General features: G+C 50.3%; 1 protein-coding gene across 1 annotated transcript; it reads right to left on the reverse strand.

Annotated features, from left to right (window-relative positions):
- Positions 1-235: 235 nt before the first annotated feature.
- LOC107971334 (E3 ubiquitin-protein ligase PPP1R11-like) lies at positions 236-1,861 on the reverse strand. Its single transcript, XM_054674202.2, has one exon. It carries the CDS (start codon positions 1,859-1,861, stop codon positions 1,262-1,264), a length of 600 nt encoding a protein of 199 aa, XP_054530177.1. The 3' UTR covers positions 236-1,261.
- Between the last annotated feature and the right edge of the window lie 14,324 nt (positions 1,862-16,185).

Consider the following 16,185-nt stretch of genomic DNA (forward strand, 5'->3'; position numbering starts at 1 on the left):
GAGGATTAAAACAAGTCAACAATTGTCTGTGGATGACACAAAGTCTTAGGACAGCCATTATTAAAGTCATATTTGACTAGGAATTGTGGTTACTTCTATGACTTTCAATAATTTTACGTAACAATTATAACACAGGAGTTTCCCATAACTTTGGAACACATACCAATAACATATTTATACAAATATAGCCCAAAGAAAGCCAAACACCATTTCGTATTTGACAATGCTTCCTGTATGATTTTTTTGTGCGTGTGATTTTGGGTTATTTATTTTGTGCATCTGTGGCAATGAATGAGATCTCACTGGTGGTGTGGATTTGACTGATCTCTGCAACTGTGTAGGGCAAAAGAACTGGCAAAAGAAAATGACAACAAGATCCCAGCAAAGGGGTAGGGAGGGCCAAGAGAACTGAACATCTGGGCTGGCAGAGAAATCAAAGCCTAGAAATTAAGAGGTAAGAGTGTAGTGTAGGGGATATACCCCATCTCTTTGCTCCTTCCCTTTTGCTTTCTTTCCCAGGGACCCAGGTCCTTGGGACTATATTGGATCTGTCTCTGAAGCTGAAAAACAAAAGGCTGAGGAGACAGTTGGCTCTAAGTGACCAGTCTCAAGCCAGCTTTGTCAGAAATCCTAGATCACAGGAGAAGGGTGGAGAGAAAGGATATGATTATTTCTGGTTCCATTTTCCATTAGAGGTGAGAATGACAAGGAACTCTCTTCTAACTCCTCTTGAGGGCATGAAGAGGGTTAGCAGGAGAAGCGCTGGGAGCCCTGAGGTCTCCTGTAGGACCTCATATCCCACAGGCAAGGACTAAGAATTAGGATTAAATATTTTCGTGGGATAGCTCTAAACCAGTATTAGCAAGCACAGCCAGGGTGAGAATTCCTGGAATCTGACTGGGACCCTCGCAGTGAAAGCTGGGACTGTTGAAAACCCAATTTCAGTGTTTGCTACTCAAGTTGAGAGTGCAGGGCCAAGATAACTAGATCCCAGGACAGGCAGTTTGACAGTGAGAACAAAAGGAAGAGGCTGGGGCCAAGGTGCCTAGATCCCTCGAGAGAGAAGGGGTGGGTATTGGGAGGAAAAATGAGAACTGGGGGAACTCAGGAGTCTAGGTTCTGAAATAGCAGCAAGTCAGAATTCCAGGATCTCTGTCCACCCTCCTCTTCCTCTTCCCTCTATCAGGCAGAAGAGAGAGAAGGAGGGTACTGGAGAAGTAGCCACATGGATACATTCAGGCATGGTGGGGGAAAGAGGAATTTAGTGCTGCATTGGCCCTGCGTGGGTCTGGGAAGGGTCAGGAGGCCGGGGAGGGGTGGTGGGGGCCGGTCCCAGGGTTGCAGGACGCCATCCTTTGCGGTGGCCACGTACACAGTGTGTATGACCACAGCCCTCTTCTTCCTCCTCATCACTTTCCGTGGAGCTCTCGCCAAAGGCCCGGGATTTTTCATAAATAGAGCAGCATTTTGATGAGCGGCGGCGCATGCGTTCATTGTCCACAGTGTCACTTGTCCATTCCACCTTTTTCTCTGGCTTCCATTTCGGAAGTTTGATGGTAAGGCTCCGGTTCTCGGGCTCGGTTGTCACGGTAACTGTTGTCTCAGTGACGGTCTCGCTCAGCCCAGCCCCTGCCTCAGGAGAGGGAGGAAAGGAGGAAGGGGGATGACACACCCTTCTCTTTTTCTGTCTCTGAGGTCTAGGAGAAGCAGTATCGGATTCAGTGGTAGCCAGGATCCTCCACCTTCTTTTCACCCCTCCTCCTGGGCCTCCGCTTCTCCACCCGTGGAGATAACCTGACCAACCCCACTTCCGGCTCTGCTTCCGGGTGATTTTTTTATACAAATAAGTCAAATATGTCATTTTTGGACTTTAGGGGACCTAATATCTAAAACATTAATGAAGTCAGAAAAAGATATAATTTGTAATTTGATTTTGGAAAGTTTGTCCAATATCAAAGGTTTAAAATATTTGATATTATAAAATAGAATTCTAGGTCACCCTGTTATTCATTTAGCCAAAAACGATAACTCAAAAATTTTTTTAAAGCATAAAACTTTACTTATTGATACAGGGAAGACTTAGGTTTCCAAACAATCTATCTCTTGTCTTTCCTTTCTTTTTCCTGTGGTTTATTCAAAAGGCAAACAAAAATCTTCATTATCCTTTAATATTACATACAAATATTGTTCATGGCCAAGCGTGGTGGCTCATACCTGTAATCCCAGCACTTTGAGAGGCCAAGGTGGGTGGATCATTTGAGGTCGGGAGTTCGAGACCAGCCTGACCAATATGGTGAAACCCCATCTCTACTAAAAATTAAAAAAAAAAATAGCCGGGCGGGGTGGTGTACCTGTAGTCCCAGCTACTCGGGAGGCTGAGGCAGGAGAATCGCTTGAACCTGGGAGGTGGAGGTTGCAGTGAGTTGAGATCACACCACTGCACTCCAGCCTGGGTGACAGAGATAAAAAAAGAGAAAACTCTGTTGTGCTTTTATTCCAATGTTCAATTTATGGAAAACCTTTAATTTTAGCCAACATGTTTACACACAGAATGTTATATGTAAAAGGCTTGTTTTTGGTTCTGTAAGGAAAAATTAGCATTTAGGGAAAAAGTTTTTTAAGCAAGGTAATTTTACTTTTTGCAGAAAGGGTGCTTTTTGCAGATGGAACAATGAAAAAAGCACACCTAAACAAAGGAGGGAAGCAATGTTTATTTTTTATGCAGCTTATTTTTGCTACTGTGTTTTGTCTTCATTGGCTGGAGCTAGACCTTACAATTTAAACTAAAACCCGACTGGCTAATAATTTAAAACTTTTTAAAATAGGTAAAGGCAATAGAGAACAAAGGAAAAGAGGAAGTTGCTTGTGAAAGGACTTAGAAAAGTAATAATATTTTTAAATAAGGAAGGGGCATAAGCTGCAAGTTGGGACATGCCTGTGAGCATGTTTAGCATAAATATTTTGGTTAAAGTACAAGGACATCAAAGGTACTTTTTTTTATATTGAACAGCTACATAGAATAGGGCTTAACAAAGAGTTATTAGCACAAAGCAAGGAGGCTTGAAAGAAGTTAGTTTTTAAAAGAAACTATTATTTCTAACACTTATGATTTATTTTTTAACAAGAAGGGAAACTTTGAAGAGGCAACTTTTTACTTTCTACACAGAATTTCTTTTACAAGATTAATTTTTCACAAATCTTATGCAACTTGCTCAAACCTTCTAACTTAAAACAATCTATCTTAACTTAAAACAATCTAACTTATCTAACTTAAAACAATCCTTTAACCCTATAAACTAGGCCAAAAAGAAAGTACCCACATTCCTATGCCTTCTTATAAGATTTTACCAAAAACACATTTCACTTTTCTTTTTTTTCTTTTATCTTTTTTTTTTTTTTTTTTTTGAGACGGAGTCTCACTCTGTCGCCAAGGCTGGAGTATAATGGCGCGATCTCAGTCACTGCAACTTCTGCCTCCCGGGTTCAAGCGATTCTCCTGCCTCAGCCTCCCCAGTAGCTGGGACTACAGGAGTGCACCACCACACCCGGCTAATTTTTGTATTTTTAGTAGAGACATGGTTTCGCCATGTTGGCCAGGCTGGTCTCAAACTCCTGACCTCAGGTGATCCACTTGCCTCGGCCTCCCAAAGTGCCGGGATTACAGGCGTGAGCCACCGTGCCCAGCCTCATTTGCCAGTTTTTAAGTTTCTTTTTAGAGCATGTAGTTTCTTTCTTTTTAAAAAATTATTTATTTTTGAGACAGGGTCTCACTCTGTCACTCAGGCTGGAGTGCAGTGGTGCGATATCAGCTCACTGCAACCTCTGCCTCCCAGGTTCAAGTGATTCTCATGTGTCAGCTTCCCGAGTAGCTGGGATTACAGGCATGCACCACCACACCTAGCTAATTTTTGTATTTGTAGTAGAGATGGGGTTCCACCATGTTGGCCAGGCTGGTCTCGAACTCCTGGTCTCACGTGATCAACCTACCTCAGCCTCCCAAAGTGCTGGGATTACAGGCGTGAGCCACCACACCTAGCTAATTTCTAGGGCCTAATAAGCCCATACAGCTGGAAGGCAAAACAGATCCCCCAAAATTAAGGGTCTCATTTTTATACCAGATCCTGGATCCCCAAAAAGGAGGGGATCAGCCCATTTCCCAACAGAGTCTTATCTCTCAGTGGCAGTGGGAACATATCCATACCTTCTAGGTGGCCAAGAGCATGCTTCTCTGATCCAAACATGCAAAGAGCTGAGAATCCTCCCTTAATTGCCATTAGCCATGCCCAAAAGTATATCCTCCAACTAGTTATTACACACCAAAGCTCTCTCATAATGTGAAGTAATTTCTGATACCCCCCCAAAGTAAAAAACGTCAGATAATGCAATGCCAGACAGAAGAGAGCCTTAGATTTCAAGAGGGATGGATCTATTCAGTTCTAATTCCTGGAGTTTCAGGAGGAAAACAGAGGTTTTTCCCAAAACAAGATCTGTGGCATCTCCTCCATTTTTCCCAAGGAGTCACAGGCTGTTAGAAATTATCTTAGGTCCTCTTGGCCGGGCGCGGTGGCTCATGCCTGTAATCCCAGCACTTTGGGAGGCCAAGGCAGGTGGATCACAAGGTCAGTAGTTTGAGAGCAGCCTGGCCAACATGGTGAAACCCCGTCTCTACTAAAAAAATACAAAAATTAGCCCGGCGTGGTAGCAGGCACTTGTAATCCCAGCTACTCGGGAGGCTGAGGTGGGAGAATCGCTTGAATCCCAGGAGGCAGAGGTTGCAGTGAGCCAAGGTTGCGCCATTGCACTCCAGCCTGGGCGACAGAGCAAGACTCTGTCTTAAAAAAAAAAGAAAGAAAGAAATTATCTTAGGTGCTCTTATGTGGACAGGCAAGAAGACAAAATAGAGAAAAACAATTCAGTCAACTAAGGAGAAAACCATTTTTTTCTTTAGAAAAATAAGATCCAAGAAGAGAAAAAAATATAAAGACCTTTTAAATACACTTATAACTTGAATATCTGCTTGTAACTAAGCTGACTTTTAACCATAGCACTCTTTAAAAAAAAAAATCTTTTTAAATCTCTTATTACCCGACTGTAGCCTGGCCAAATGGCCAATATTTCTGGCTTTTGAACTTTACCAAAGGTAACCTCATAGCACCTCAGGTGCTCAGAGAAAGGAAAATTCAAGAAAGGAAGTCGGAAGTTGTTCATGGAGGGAAAGAGACTCAATGAATGGCAAAGGCCACATGACAGAAATAACTCATTTCCTAGGCCAAAAATTGAACCTGGGCCACCACTGTGAAAAGACAAAGGCTTAGCTACTGAGCTACAGCACTGGGCAGGCTCCATTGCTCTTTCCAGAAGGAGCCTAGAGTAGTCAATTTTGAGCTTGCAATGGCTTTTAACTGCTCAAGATAATTTTTTTTTTTTTTTTGAGAAGCAGTCTCACTCTGTCCCTCAGGCTGGAGTGCAGTGGCTCAGTCTAGGCTCACTGCAACCTCTGCCTCTGGAGTTCCAGAGATTCTCCTGCCCCAGCCTCCCAAGTGGCTGGGATTACAGGCACGTGCCACCATGTGCAGCTAATTTTTCTATTTTTAGTAGAGATGGGGTTTCGCCATGTTGGTCAGGCTGGTCGTGAACTCCTGACCTCAGGTGATCCGCCCACCTCGGCCTCCCAAAGTGCTGGGATTACAGTCGTGAGCCACCGCACCCAGCCTCAAGATAATTTTTAAGGCTAACTATGACATGAATCCCAAAACTCCTGTTCCCTGGATGGCGGAAACCAAGAGAAATTACCACCGTGTGGTTACAAGGTCAAACTCCCAAAGACATAAAACAAGACCTGAGGGAAATCTTGATACGGTTTTGCTCTGTGTCCCCACGAAAATCTCATCTCAAATTGTAATCCCCACATGTCAAGGGAGGGACCTGTAGTCCCCATGTGTTGAGGGAGGGAGCTGATTGGATCATGGGGGCTGTTTCCCCCTTGCTTTTCTCATGATAGTGAGTGAGTTCTCACGAGATCTGATGGTTTTATTCGTGTTTGGAAGTTTCTCCTTCGCTCTTCTCTCTCTCCTGCTGCCTAGGGAGGAAGGTGCCTTGCTTTTCCTTCACCTTCCACCCTGATTATAAGTTTCCTGAGGCCTCCCCAGCCATGTGGAACTGTAAGTCAATTAAACCTCTTTCCTCTATAATTTATCCAGTCTCAGGTATTTCTTTATGGCAGTGTGAAAACGGACTAGTACAAACCTCATCCAGTTTTTTTTGTTTGCTTCAGGGACCTGCAGCAAAGTTTGTAACTGACCAGTTTGCCAGGCTAGCTTGAACAGCAGGCTTATGGGGTTCTAAGCCCATGTTCTATCATAAGGTACGCCTCTTTATGACAGAACGATATAGAAAGACAAATTCATAGCACAAAGTACCCCTCTTTATGACAGAACGATATAGAAAGACAAATTCATAGCACAAAGTATACAAATCCATAGCACAAAGTATTCATAGCACAAAGTATCATAAGGTACCCCTCTTTATGACAGAACGATATAGAAAGACAAATTCATAGCACAAAGTATAACAGATTCACTACAGTTTAACCTCACAAATCCTTTTTCTCATTAATCAGAACTTTGCGGCCAGGCAGGGTGGCTCACGCCTGTAATCCCAGCACTTTGGGAGGCCGAAGCGGGAGGATCACGAGGTCAGGAGATCAAGACCATCCTGGCTAATACGGTGATACCCCGTCTCTACTAAAAATACAAAAAATTAGCCGGGTGAGATGACGGGCGCCTGTAGTCCCAGCTACTCGGGAGGCTGAGGCAGGAGAATGGCATGAACCTGGGAGGCAGAGTGCACTCCAGCCTGGGCAACAGAGGGAGACGCTGTCTCAAAAAAAAAAAAAAAAAAAAAAAAAAAAAAAAAAAAAAAAAAGAACTTTGCAGAGGAGACAGTGATTTTTACAATTCCTACAACCAGTTTGCACAGACAGCCCACAAGCCTGACCGGTAAGAAATTCTTACCCTTTTGCCTGCATGCCAGGTTTCTGGGTTCCCTTTCCCTGAGTGACCTTAGTGACCCTGCTTGCCACACCATAGCCCTGGGGGCCAAGCTGCAACACCAAAGAAAATCATCTTTTTCCTTTTCGTGGAACCACAGGCAAAAGCCTCTCAATTTTGTAAGATGCCGTTCAAGGGATTGCATGGGATAACCAAATTAACATTTTCCATCCGGCCAGAGCAAAATACTTGTGACAAAACATAGATATTAACCATTCTGCTTAGCACCCAATATCGAACTGGTAAGGCTCAAACTTGCCCCTGTTTGAGCCCTGTCATCTTTATTCAAAGTGGGGTGGAATGACCTCCGACCAGCAGTTTCAACATTTGGTCTCTGGGCAAGATGGTCGCCCTGAGTAACAGAAAAGATAGGAAAGGGAAAGGAGAGAACGAGAGAGAGAAAAGCATTGCCTGCGATGAGGTGGGGAAGGCAAGGAGCTCAGGGGGTGGGAGAAAGACCCACCCATTGCAGCGACACTGACTCAAAAGTTCAGGCAGCTGCTTGTCAGTCACAAAGGGATCTTTTCCAGCAGACCCATCAGCTCTCAAGTTTCCCTCTTTTGGGGGAGGAAAAAGCTCCCATGTCCCATGGTCCTGTACTTGTCTAATCCTGTCACCCATAGCCATCAGCAAGCAGTGCAAGGCAGATTAATTCAAAGATGGGTTAACATCCCATAATGCCAAATCCTCTTTTTTTTTTTTTTTTTTCTTTTTGTGGAGAACAGGGTCTCAATATATTGTCCAGGCAGGTCTTGAACTCCTGGGCTCAAGCAATCTTCCTGCCTCTCCCTCCCTAAGAGCTAGGATTACAGGCGTGAGCCACCACGCCCAGCCCAAACCCATTTTTTAACCAAAAGGGACTTTACTGAGGGAAGGTCCTCTAACCCTCTAAATATTAGGAAGGACTCTTACCTTCCTAAGTTGGGCCTTGAACCCAAGTTCGGTCAAGCATCCTTGCCTTTTATTAAGAGGGGCCTTGAACCTTGTCTGTCTCAGGAGAAACTAACTCTCCTAAGTTGGGCCTCTCACTCAATTCCATCCTTTACCCGGGTAAAATGTACCCCACCACTTACCCAAAGTCAGATAATCAGTGCTGCAGTCTCTTTCCTTTGAGTTGGGGGTCTCCTCGGTATAGTCCCTTTGTGGTAGCCAAGAAGATGTTACCGGAAAGGTGTCCGGATCTAGACCCCAAAGGAGGATTCTTGGACCTCGCCCAAGAAAGAATTCAGGGCCAGGCGCAGTGGCTCACACCTGTAATCCCAGCACTTTGGGAGGCTGAGGCAGGCAGATCACTTGAGGTCAGGAGTTCAAGACCAGCCTGGTCAACATATAGTGAGACCCTGTCTCTACTAAAAAATACAAAAATTAGCTAGACGTGGTGGCACGCACCTGTAGTCCTAGCTACTTGGGAAGCTGAGGCAGGAGAATCGCTTGAACACGGGAGGCAGAGGTTGCAGTGAGCCAAGATCGCACCACTGCACTCCAGCCTCGGCGACAGAGCAAGACTCTATCTCTCAAAAATAAATAAATAATTTGGGACAAGTTCATAGAGTAAAGAGAAAGCAAGTTTATTAAGAAAGTAAAGGAATAAAGAATGGCTACTCCATAGACAGCAGCAGCATGGGCTAGTCAACTGATTATACTTATAGTAATTTCTTGATAATATGCTAAATGAAGGGTGGATGATTCATGAGTTTCCCATGAAAGGGTTGGGCAGTTCCGGGAACTGAGGGTTCCTCCCCTTTTTAGACCATAGAGAGTAATTTCTAGACGTTGCCATGGCATTTGTAAACTGTCATGACGCTGGTGAGAGTGTCCTTTAGCATGCTAATGCATTATAATTAGCGTATAATGAACAGTGAGGATGACCAGAGGTCACTTTCATGGCCATCTTGGTTTTGGTCGGCTTCTGTACTGCATCCTGTTTTGTTTTTGAGATGAAGTCTCCATCTTTCACCCAGGCTGAAGTGCAGTGGTGCGATTTCAGCTCACTGCAACCTCTGCCTCCCAGGTTCAAGCGATTCTCCCACCTCAGCCTCCCAAGTAGCTGAGATTACAGGCACCCATCATCGTGCCCAGCTAATTTTTGTATTTTTAGTAGAGATGGGGCTTCACCGTGTTGGCCAGGATGGTCTAGAATTCCTGACTGCAAGTGATCATCTGCCTCGGCCTCCCAAAGTGCTGGGATTACAGCATGAGCCACCGTGCCCAGCCTACTGCATCCTGTTTTACCAGCAAGGTCTTTATGACCTGTATCTTGTGCTGACTTCCCATCTCATCCTGTGACTAAGAATGCCTAACCTCCTGGGAATGCAGCCCAGTCGGTCTCAGCCTTTTTTTCCCCAGCTCCTGTTCAAGACAGAGTTGCTCTGGTTCAAACACCTCTGACAACAGTACCCTAGTTACATAGGAAAAATGTCCTTATTCTGAAGAAGTAAAAATTTAAGGGTGAAGTATCATGATGTCTGCAACTTATTTTCAAGTGGTTCAGCAAAATGCAAGAACATATTTCCATGGGCTGTGTTGTCCAGTACAGCACCACTAGCTGCATGTTGTTTATGCTTAATTTTAAATTAATTAAAAATAAATACAATTTCTGTAATCCCAGCACTTTGGGAGGCCGAGGCGGGGGGAACACAAGTTCAGGAGATCGAGACCATCCTGGCTAACATGGTGAAACCCTGTCTCTACTGAAAATACAGAAACAAAATTAGCCATGCATGGTGGTGGGCGCCTGTAGTCCCAGCTACTCGGGAAGCTGAGGCAGGAGAATGGTGTGAACCTGGGAGGCAGAGCTTGCAGTGAGCAGAGATCGCACCACTGCATTCCAGCCCGGGTGACAGAGCGAGACTCTGTCTCGAAAATAAAAAAATAAAAATAATAAATACAATTTAAAATTCTGTTCCTCAGTTACAGTGGCCACAATTTTAAGTGTACAACAGCTACATGTGGCCAGTGGCTACAGTATTGGACAGTGAAGGTAAAAACATTTTCATCATCACAGAAATTTACATTGGCCAGTGCCGATATATATAGAGAGAAAGCAAATGTTGTGAAATGGTAGCAAATGGTAGTGTTATGGTAGATAGTAGTAGGCATAGTTATAAGGGAGGAGACCACCCCTCATATTGTCTTATGCCCAATTTCTGCCTCCAAAGAAGCAGTAAAAACTAAAAGGAAGAAATGAAATTCACAGGCAGAGAGCCCGGCACCACGCCCTGGGCCTGGTAGTTAAAGATGGACCCCTGACCTAATTGGTTATGTTATCTATAGATTACAGACATTGTATAGAAAAGCACTGTGAAAATCCCTGTCCTGTTCTGTTCCATTCTAATTACTGGTGCATGCAGCCCCCAGTCACGTACCCCTTGCTTGCTCAATCAATCACGACCCTCTGAAGCAGACCCCCTTAGAGTTGTGAGCCCTTAAAAGGGACAGGCATCGCTCACTCGGGGAGCTCGGCTCTTGAGACAGGAGTCTCACAGATGCCCGCGGCCGAGTAAACCGCTTCCTTCTTTAACTCGGTGTCTGAGGGGTTTTGTCTGCGGCTTGTCCTGCTACAGTCAGACAGGAACAGATGTTAGCAAATGGTAGTGTTATGGTAGGTAGTAGTAGGTATAGTCAGACAAGAACAGAGCAGGGGAGGGCTCCCCTCACCCCCACCCCCCCACACACCAGGAATGTCAGGTGACCATCAGGTGATGGGCAGGCAAGTTGTTAACTGTCTCTGTAAAATAATAATTGGCTGCAGCCAGCACCAGGGAAAGGCAGTCTTCCAATAAACAGGAACACCTGAAGCTGGTGATCAGCCGCTCCCCAATAAGATCTCAGGAGTTGGGTAAGTGGGCTCACACATGCCCACTAAGAGGCAAAATGGCGGAGTTTAACTGGTATATAACCTGCTAGGCACATTCACCTGGTAAGAGAAGAGCGCCTCAAGGGAGCATGCGTACAACTCCAGTAAACACACTGCGCATGCTCCCTCCCAAGTGCTGGCAGGTCACTGAGCATGCGGACAGCCCACCCCAAGGGAAGAATCAGTGCACTTGACTGTCTCAAGTTGCCCGCTTGGCCCTCTTCCAAGTGTACTTTACTTCCTTTCAATCCTACTCTGAAGCTTTTTAATAAGTTTTCACTTCTCCTCTGAAACTTGCCTCAGTCTTTACTTCTGCCTTAAGAAAGAATTGCCTCAGTCAATTCTTTCTTCCAAGGAGGCAAGAATTGAAGTTGCTGCAGATCCATATTAATTCCCAGCCAGTAACAGTAGATCTTGGTGAGGCATGTATAGGTGTTTATTGCACTTTTCTTTCAATGGAGGGATGGTAAGAGCATGGCGACTAGGGAGGCTGAGGCAGGAGAATCGTTTGAACCCGGGAGGTGGAGGTTGCGGTGAGCCGAGATCATGCCACTGCACTCCAGCCTAGGCAACAAGACTGAAACTCCGTCTCAAAAAAGAAAAAAAAGAAAGAAGGAGGCGGCGATGAGAGGCTCGCACGCCTCCAGCCCGGCCCCGGCCCCCCGGGACGGAGAGCCGAGCAGCCCCGGCTCTGGGCTACGGACTATGGGCGAATAGCTCTGACCACCCGGCGAAGCATGCCGCCTGCCTTGGCCTCCCAAAGTGCCGAGATTGCAGCCTCTGCCGGGCCGCCACCCCGTCTGGGAAGTGAGGAGCGTCTCTGCCTGGCCGCCCATCATCTGGGACGTGAGGAGCCCCTCTGCCTGCCTACCCAGTCTGGAAAGTGAGGAGCGTCTCTGCCCGGCCGCCATCCCATCTAGGAAGTGAGGAGCGCCTCTTCCCGGCCACCATCCCATCTAGGAAGTGAGGAGCGTCTCTGCCCAGCCGCCCATCGTCTGAGATGTGGGGAGCGCCTCTGCCCCGCCGCCCCGTCTGGGAAGTGAGGAGCGCCTCTACCCGGCCGCGACCCCGTCTGGGAGGTGAGGAGCGTCTCTGCCCAGCCACCCCGTCTGAGAAGTGAGGAGACCCTCCGCCTGGCAACCACCCCATATGAGAAGTGAGGAGCCCCTCCGCCAGGCAGCCACCCCGTCTGGGAAGTGAGGAGCGTCTCTGCCCGGCAGCCACCCCATCCAGGAGGGAGGTGGGGGTCAGCCCCCACCAGGCCAGCCGCCCCATCCGGGAGGGAGGTGGGGGGTCAGCCCCCCGCCCGGCCAGCCGCCCCGTCCGGGAGGGAGGTGGGGGGGTCAGCCCCCCACCCGGCCAGCCGCCCCGTCCGGGAGGGAGGTGGGGGGGTCAGCCCCCCGCCTGGCCAGCCACCCCGTCTGGGAGGGAGGTGGGGGGGGTCAGCCCCCTGCCTGGCCAGCCGCCCCGTCTGGGAGGTGAGGGGCGCCTCTGCCTGGCCGCCCCTACTGGGAAGTGAGGAGCCCCTCTGCCCAGCCAGCCGCCCCGTCCGGGAAGGAGGTGGGGGGGTTCAGCCCCCCGCCCGGCCAGCCACCCCATCCGGGAGGGAGGTGGGGGGGTCAGCCCCCTGCCAGGCCAGCCGCCCCGACCGGGAGGGAGGTGGGGGGGTCAGCCCCCCGCCCGGCCAGCCGCCCCGTCCGGGAGGTGAGGGGCGCCTCTGCCCGGCCGCCCCTACTGGGAAGTGAGGAGCCCCTCTGCCCGGCCAGCCGCCCCGTCCGGGAAGGAGGTGGGGGGGTCAGCCCCCCGCCCAGCCAGCCGCCCCATCCAGGAGGGAGGTTGGGGGGTCAGCCCCCCGCCCGGCCGGCCGCCCCGTCCGGGAGGTGAGGGGCGCCTCTGCCCGGCCGCCCCTACTGGGAAGTGAGGAGCCCCTCTGCCCGGCCAGCCGCCCCGTCCGGGAGGGAGGTGGGGGGGTCAGCCCCCTGCCCGGCCAGCCGCCCCGTCCGGGAGGTGAGGGGCGCCTCTGCCTGGCCGCCCCTACTGGGAAGTGAGGAGCCCCTCTGCCCGGCCAGCCACCCCGTCCGGGAGGGAGGTGGGGGGGTCAGCCCCCCTGCCCGGCCAGCCGCCCCGTCCGGGAGGTGAGGGGCGCCTCTGCCCGGCCGTCCCTACTGGGAAGTGAGGAGCCCCTCTGCCCGGCCAGCCGCCCAGTCCGGGAAGGAGGTGGGGGGGTCAGCCCCCCGCCAGGCCAGCCGCCCCATCCGGGAGGGAGGTGGGGGGGTCAGCCCCCCGCCCGGCCAGCTGCCCCGTCCGGGAGGTGAGGGGCGCCTCTGCCTGGCCGCCCCTACTGGGAAGTGAGGAGCCCCTCTGCCCGGCCAGCCGCCCCGTCCGGGAGGGAGGTGGGGGGGTCAGCCCCCCTGCCCGGCCAGCCGCCCCGTCCGGGAGGTGAGGGGCGCCTCTGCCTGGCCGTCCCTACTGGGAAGTGAGGAGCCCCTCTGCCTGGCCAGCCGCCCGGTCCGGGAAGGAGGTGGGGGGGTCAGCCCCCCGCCAGGCCAGCCGCCCCATCCGGGAGGGAGGTGGGGGGGTCAGCCCCCCGCCCGGCCAGCCGCCCCGTCCGGGAGGTGAGGGGCGCCTCTGCCCGGCCGCCCCTACTGGGAAGTGAGGAGCCCCTCTGCCTGGCCAGCCGCCCCGTCTGGGAGGGAGGTGGGGGGTCAGCCCCCCGCCCAGCCAGCCGCCCGGTCCGGGAGATGAGGGGCGCCTCTGCCCGGCCGCCCCTACTGGGAAGTGAGGAGCCCCTCTGCCCGGCCAGCCGCCCAGTCCGGGAAGGAGGTGGGGGGGTCAGCCCCCCGCCCGGCCAGCCGCCCCGTCCGGGAGGTGAGGGGCGCCTCTGCCTGGCCGCCCCTACTGGGAAGTGAGGAGCCCCTCTGCCCGGCCAGCCGCCCCGTCCGGGAGGGAGGTGGGGGGGTCAGCCCCCCTGCCCGGCCAGCCGCCCCGTCCGGGAGGTGAGGGGCGCCTCTGCCCGGCCGTCCCTACTGGGAAGTGAGGAGCCCCTCTGCCCGGCCAGCCGCCCGGTCCGGGAAGGAGGTGGGGGGGTCAGCCCCCCGCCAGGCCAGCCGCCCCGTCCGGGAGGTGAGGGGCGCCTCTGCCCGGCCGCCCCTACTGGGAAGTGAGGAGCCCCTCTGCCTGGCCAGCCGCCCCGTCTGGGAGGGAGGTGGGGGGTCAGCCCCCCGCCCGGCCAGCCGCCCGGTCCGGGAGATGAGGGGCGCCTCTGCCCGGCCGCCCCTACTGGGAAGTGAGGAGCCCCTCTGCCCGGCCACCGCCCCGTCTGGGAGGTGTACCCGGCAGCTCATTGGGAATGGGCCATGATGACAATGGCGGTTTTGTGGAATAGAAGTGGGGGAAAGGCGGGGAAGGGATTGAGAGATCGGATGGTTGCCATGTCTGTGTAGAGGGAGGTAGACACGGGAGACTTTTCGTTTTGTTCTGTACTAGGAAAAATTCTTCTGCCTTGTGATCCTGTTGATCGGTGACCTTACCCCCAACTCTGTGCTCTCTGAAACATGTGCTGTGTCCACTCAGGGTTAAATGGATTAAGGGTGGTGCAAGATGTGCTTTGTTATACAGATGCTTGAAGGCAGCATGCTCATTAAGAGTCATCACCACTCCCTAATCTCAAATACCCAGGGACACAAACACTACGGAAGGCCGCAGGGTCCTCTGCATAGGAAAACCAGAGACCTTTGTTCACTTGTTTATCTGCTGACCCTCCCTCCACTATTGTCCTATGACCCTGTCAAATCCCCCTCTGTGAGAAACACCCAAGAATGATCAATAAAAATAAATAAATTAATAAAAAAAAAAAAAAAAAAAAAAAAAAAAAAAAAAAAAAAGAGCATGGCACAGAATTCCTAATGTGTGTTTCAAGGGCCCAAGCACCATGTGAATCAAGAACCAAGTTCTTTGGAAACTTCAAGATGCTGGTCCTAACAGTTTGTTCTGCTTGTTCAACTATCGTTCCTAGGGTCCTCTCACTAAAGCAAGGTATGTGCTTATCCGATTATGTTCTTTGCATCTCTGTTTCTTGGACAGGTATTACAGAATGGTGATTTTGCAGCTAAACAGACTCAAGCTTAAATTTTTGCTCTATCACTTCATTAGCTGTATGCCCTTGGTCATGTTACTTAACCTCTCTGAGCCACAGATTTCTCACTCGTAAATTGAGGCTGAAAATAGGTGACTGCCTCTTAGGTTATGGAAGGCACTTAGCTCTGGAAAGTGTTTGTGACAGGCAGCTAAAATTGTTCTAGGGTAGGAGAGATGGATTAGGTGAGACTGCTTCTTACCATGAGGAATTTCCCTTCTAAATGGAGGTCAGCCATCTGCTGGGGGACCAGGATAGCTACGCCGCTAATTGAGGGTTTAATTTGTCAGCCACAAAAAAGGAACAAGTGCCATGATGATTTATTACAGCTAAGTGTACTCCTATGCTGGCGTGAAAATGCCCTTAATTTCTAGAAAGGATGGAGATAGGTCTCTGGGAGTTGTGGTTACTTAATGCCCTTATGTGGTATTTCTATATCACTCGCTGTGTCTTTTCTTTTTAAAACTGCAGATTTGTGAAACTCCAAGTGTGGGGGAACCACTGACCCTGGAGACACTTGAGGACTAAGTAGGCAGAGAGAGCCAAGCCCAGGATTCAATGAATTGAAATCACCCGGGGAATTAGCATGTTTATAACCAGTCAGTGCAGGTGTAGATATTTGCCTGTGGAAGCAAGTTCCTGAGAAGGAATTTGCATTCTCCTTTGCTCACTTGTTGGAGCAAATGTTTCTCTGGGCTGGCATTTTCTTCCTTGCTTGCCTGCGCGTTGCAACCCAGACTTGTGACAGACAAGGGTTGGGTGGTGAGATGAAGCTCTAGATAGCAAGAGAGAGGCAGAGTGGGAGTGGGGAGGAGCGGGCTGGGCTGGACACTCAGGGGCGCCTGGTTGCCCTCCTTCAAAGGGAGATTGTGTGATGGCTCAGAATCCTACCCTGCTGCTTTCTTGTTTCGTGAAGAGGGAAAGTCACTTCACCTCTCCAAGCCTCCATTTTCCCATCTGTTAAAATAATAAACTCTTCCCAGCATCGGATAGTTTCTGCCCTATGTTCAAGTTTAAGGCTCAATTTCCTCCATTATAAAATGGGCATAAAAGTCCTATCTACCAGCCGGGCACGGTGGCTCACGCCTGTAATCCCAGCACTTTGGAGGCCGAGGCAGGCGGATCACGAAGTCAGGAGTTCGAGA

Source organism: Pan troglodytes, chromosome 1, assembly GCF_028858775.2.
Source record: "Pan troglodytes isolate AG18354 chromosome 1, NHGRI_mPanTro3-v2.0_pri, whole genome shotgun sequence".
Lineage (NCBI taxonomy): Eukaryota > Metazoa > Chordata > Mammalia > Primates > Hominidae > Pan > Pan troglodytes.

Coding starts and splice junctions, on each gene's coding strand:
- LOC107971334 (XM_054674202.2), bottom strand. CDS start 1,861: ATGACATATTTGACTTATTTGTATAAAAAAATCACCCGGAAGCAGAGC.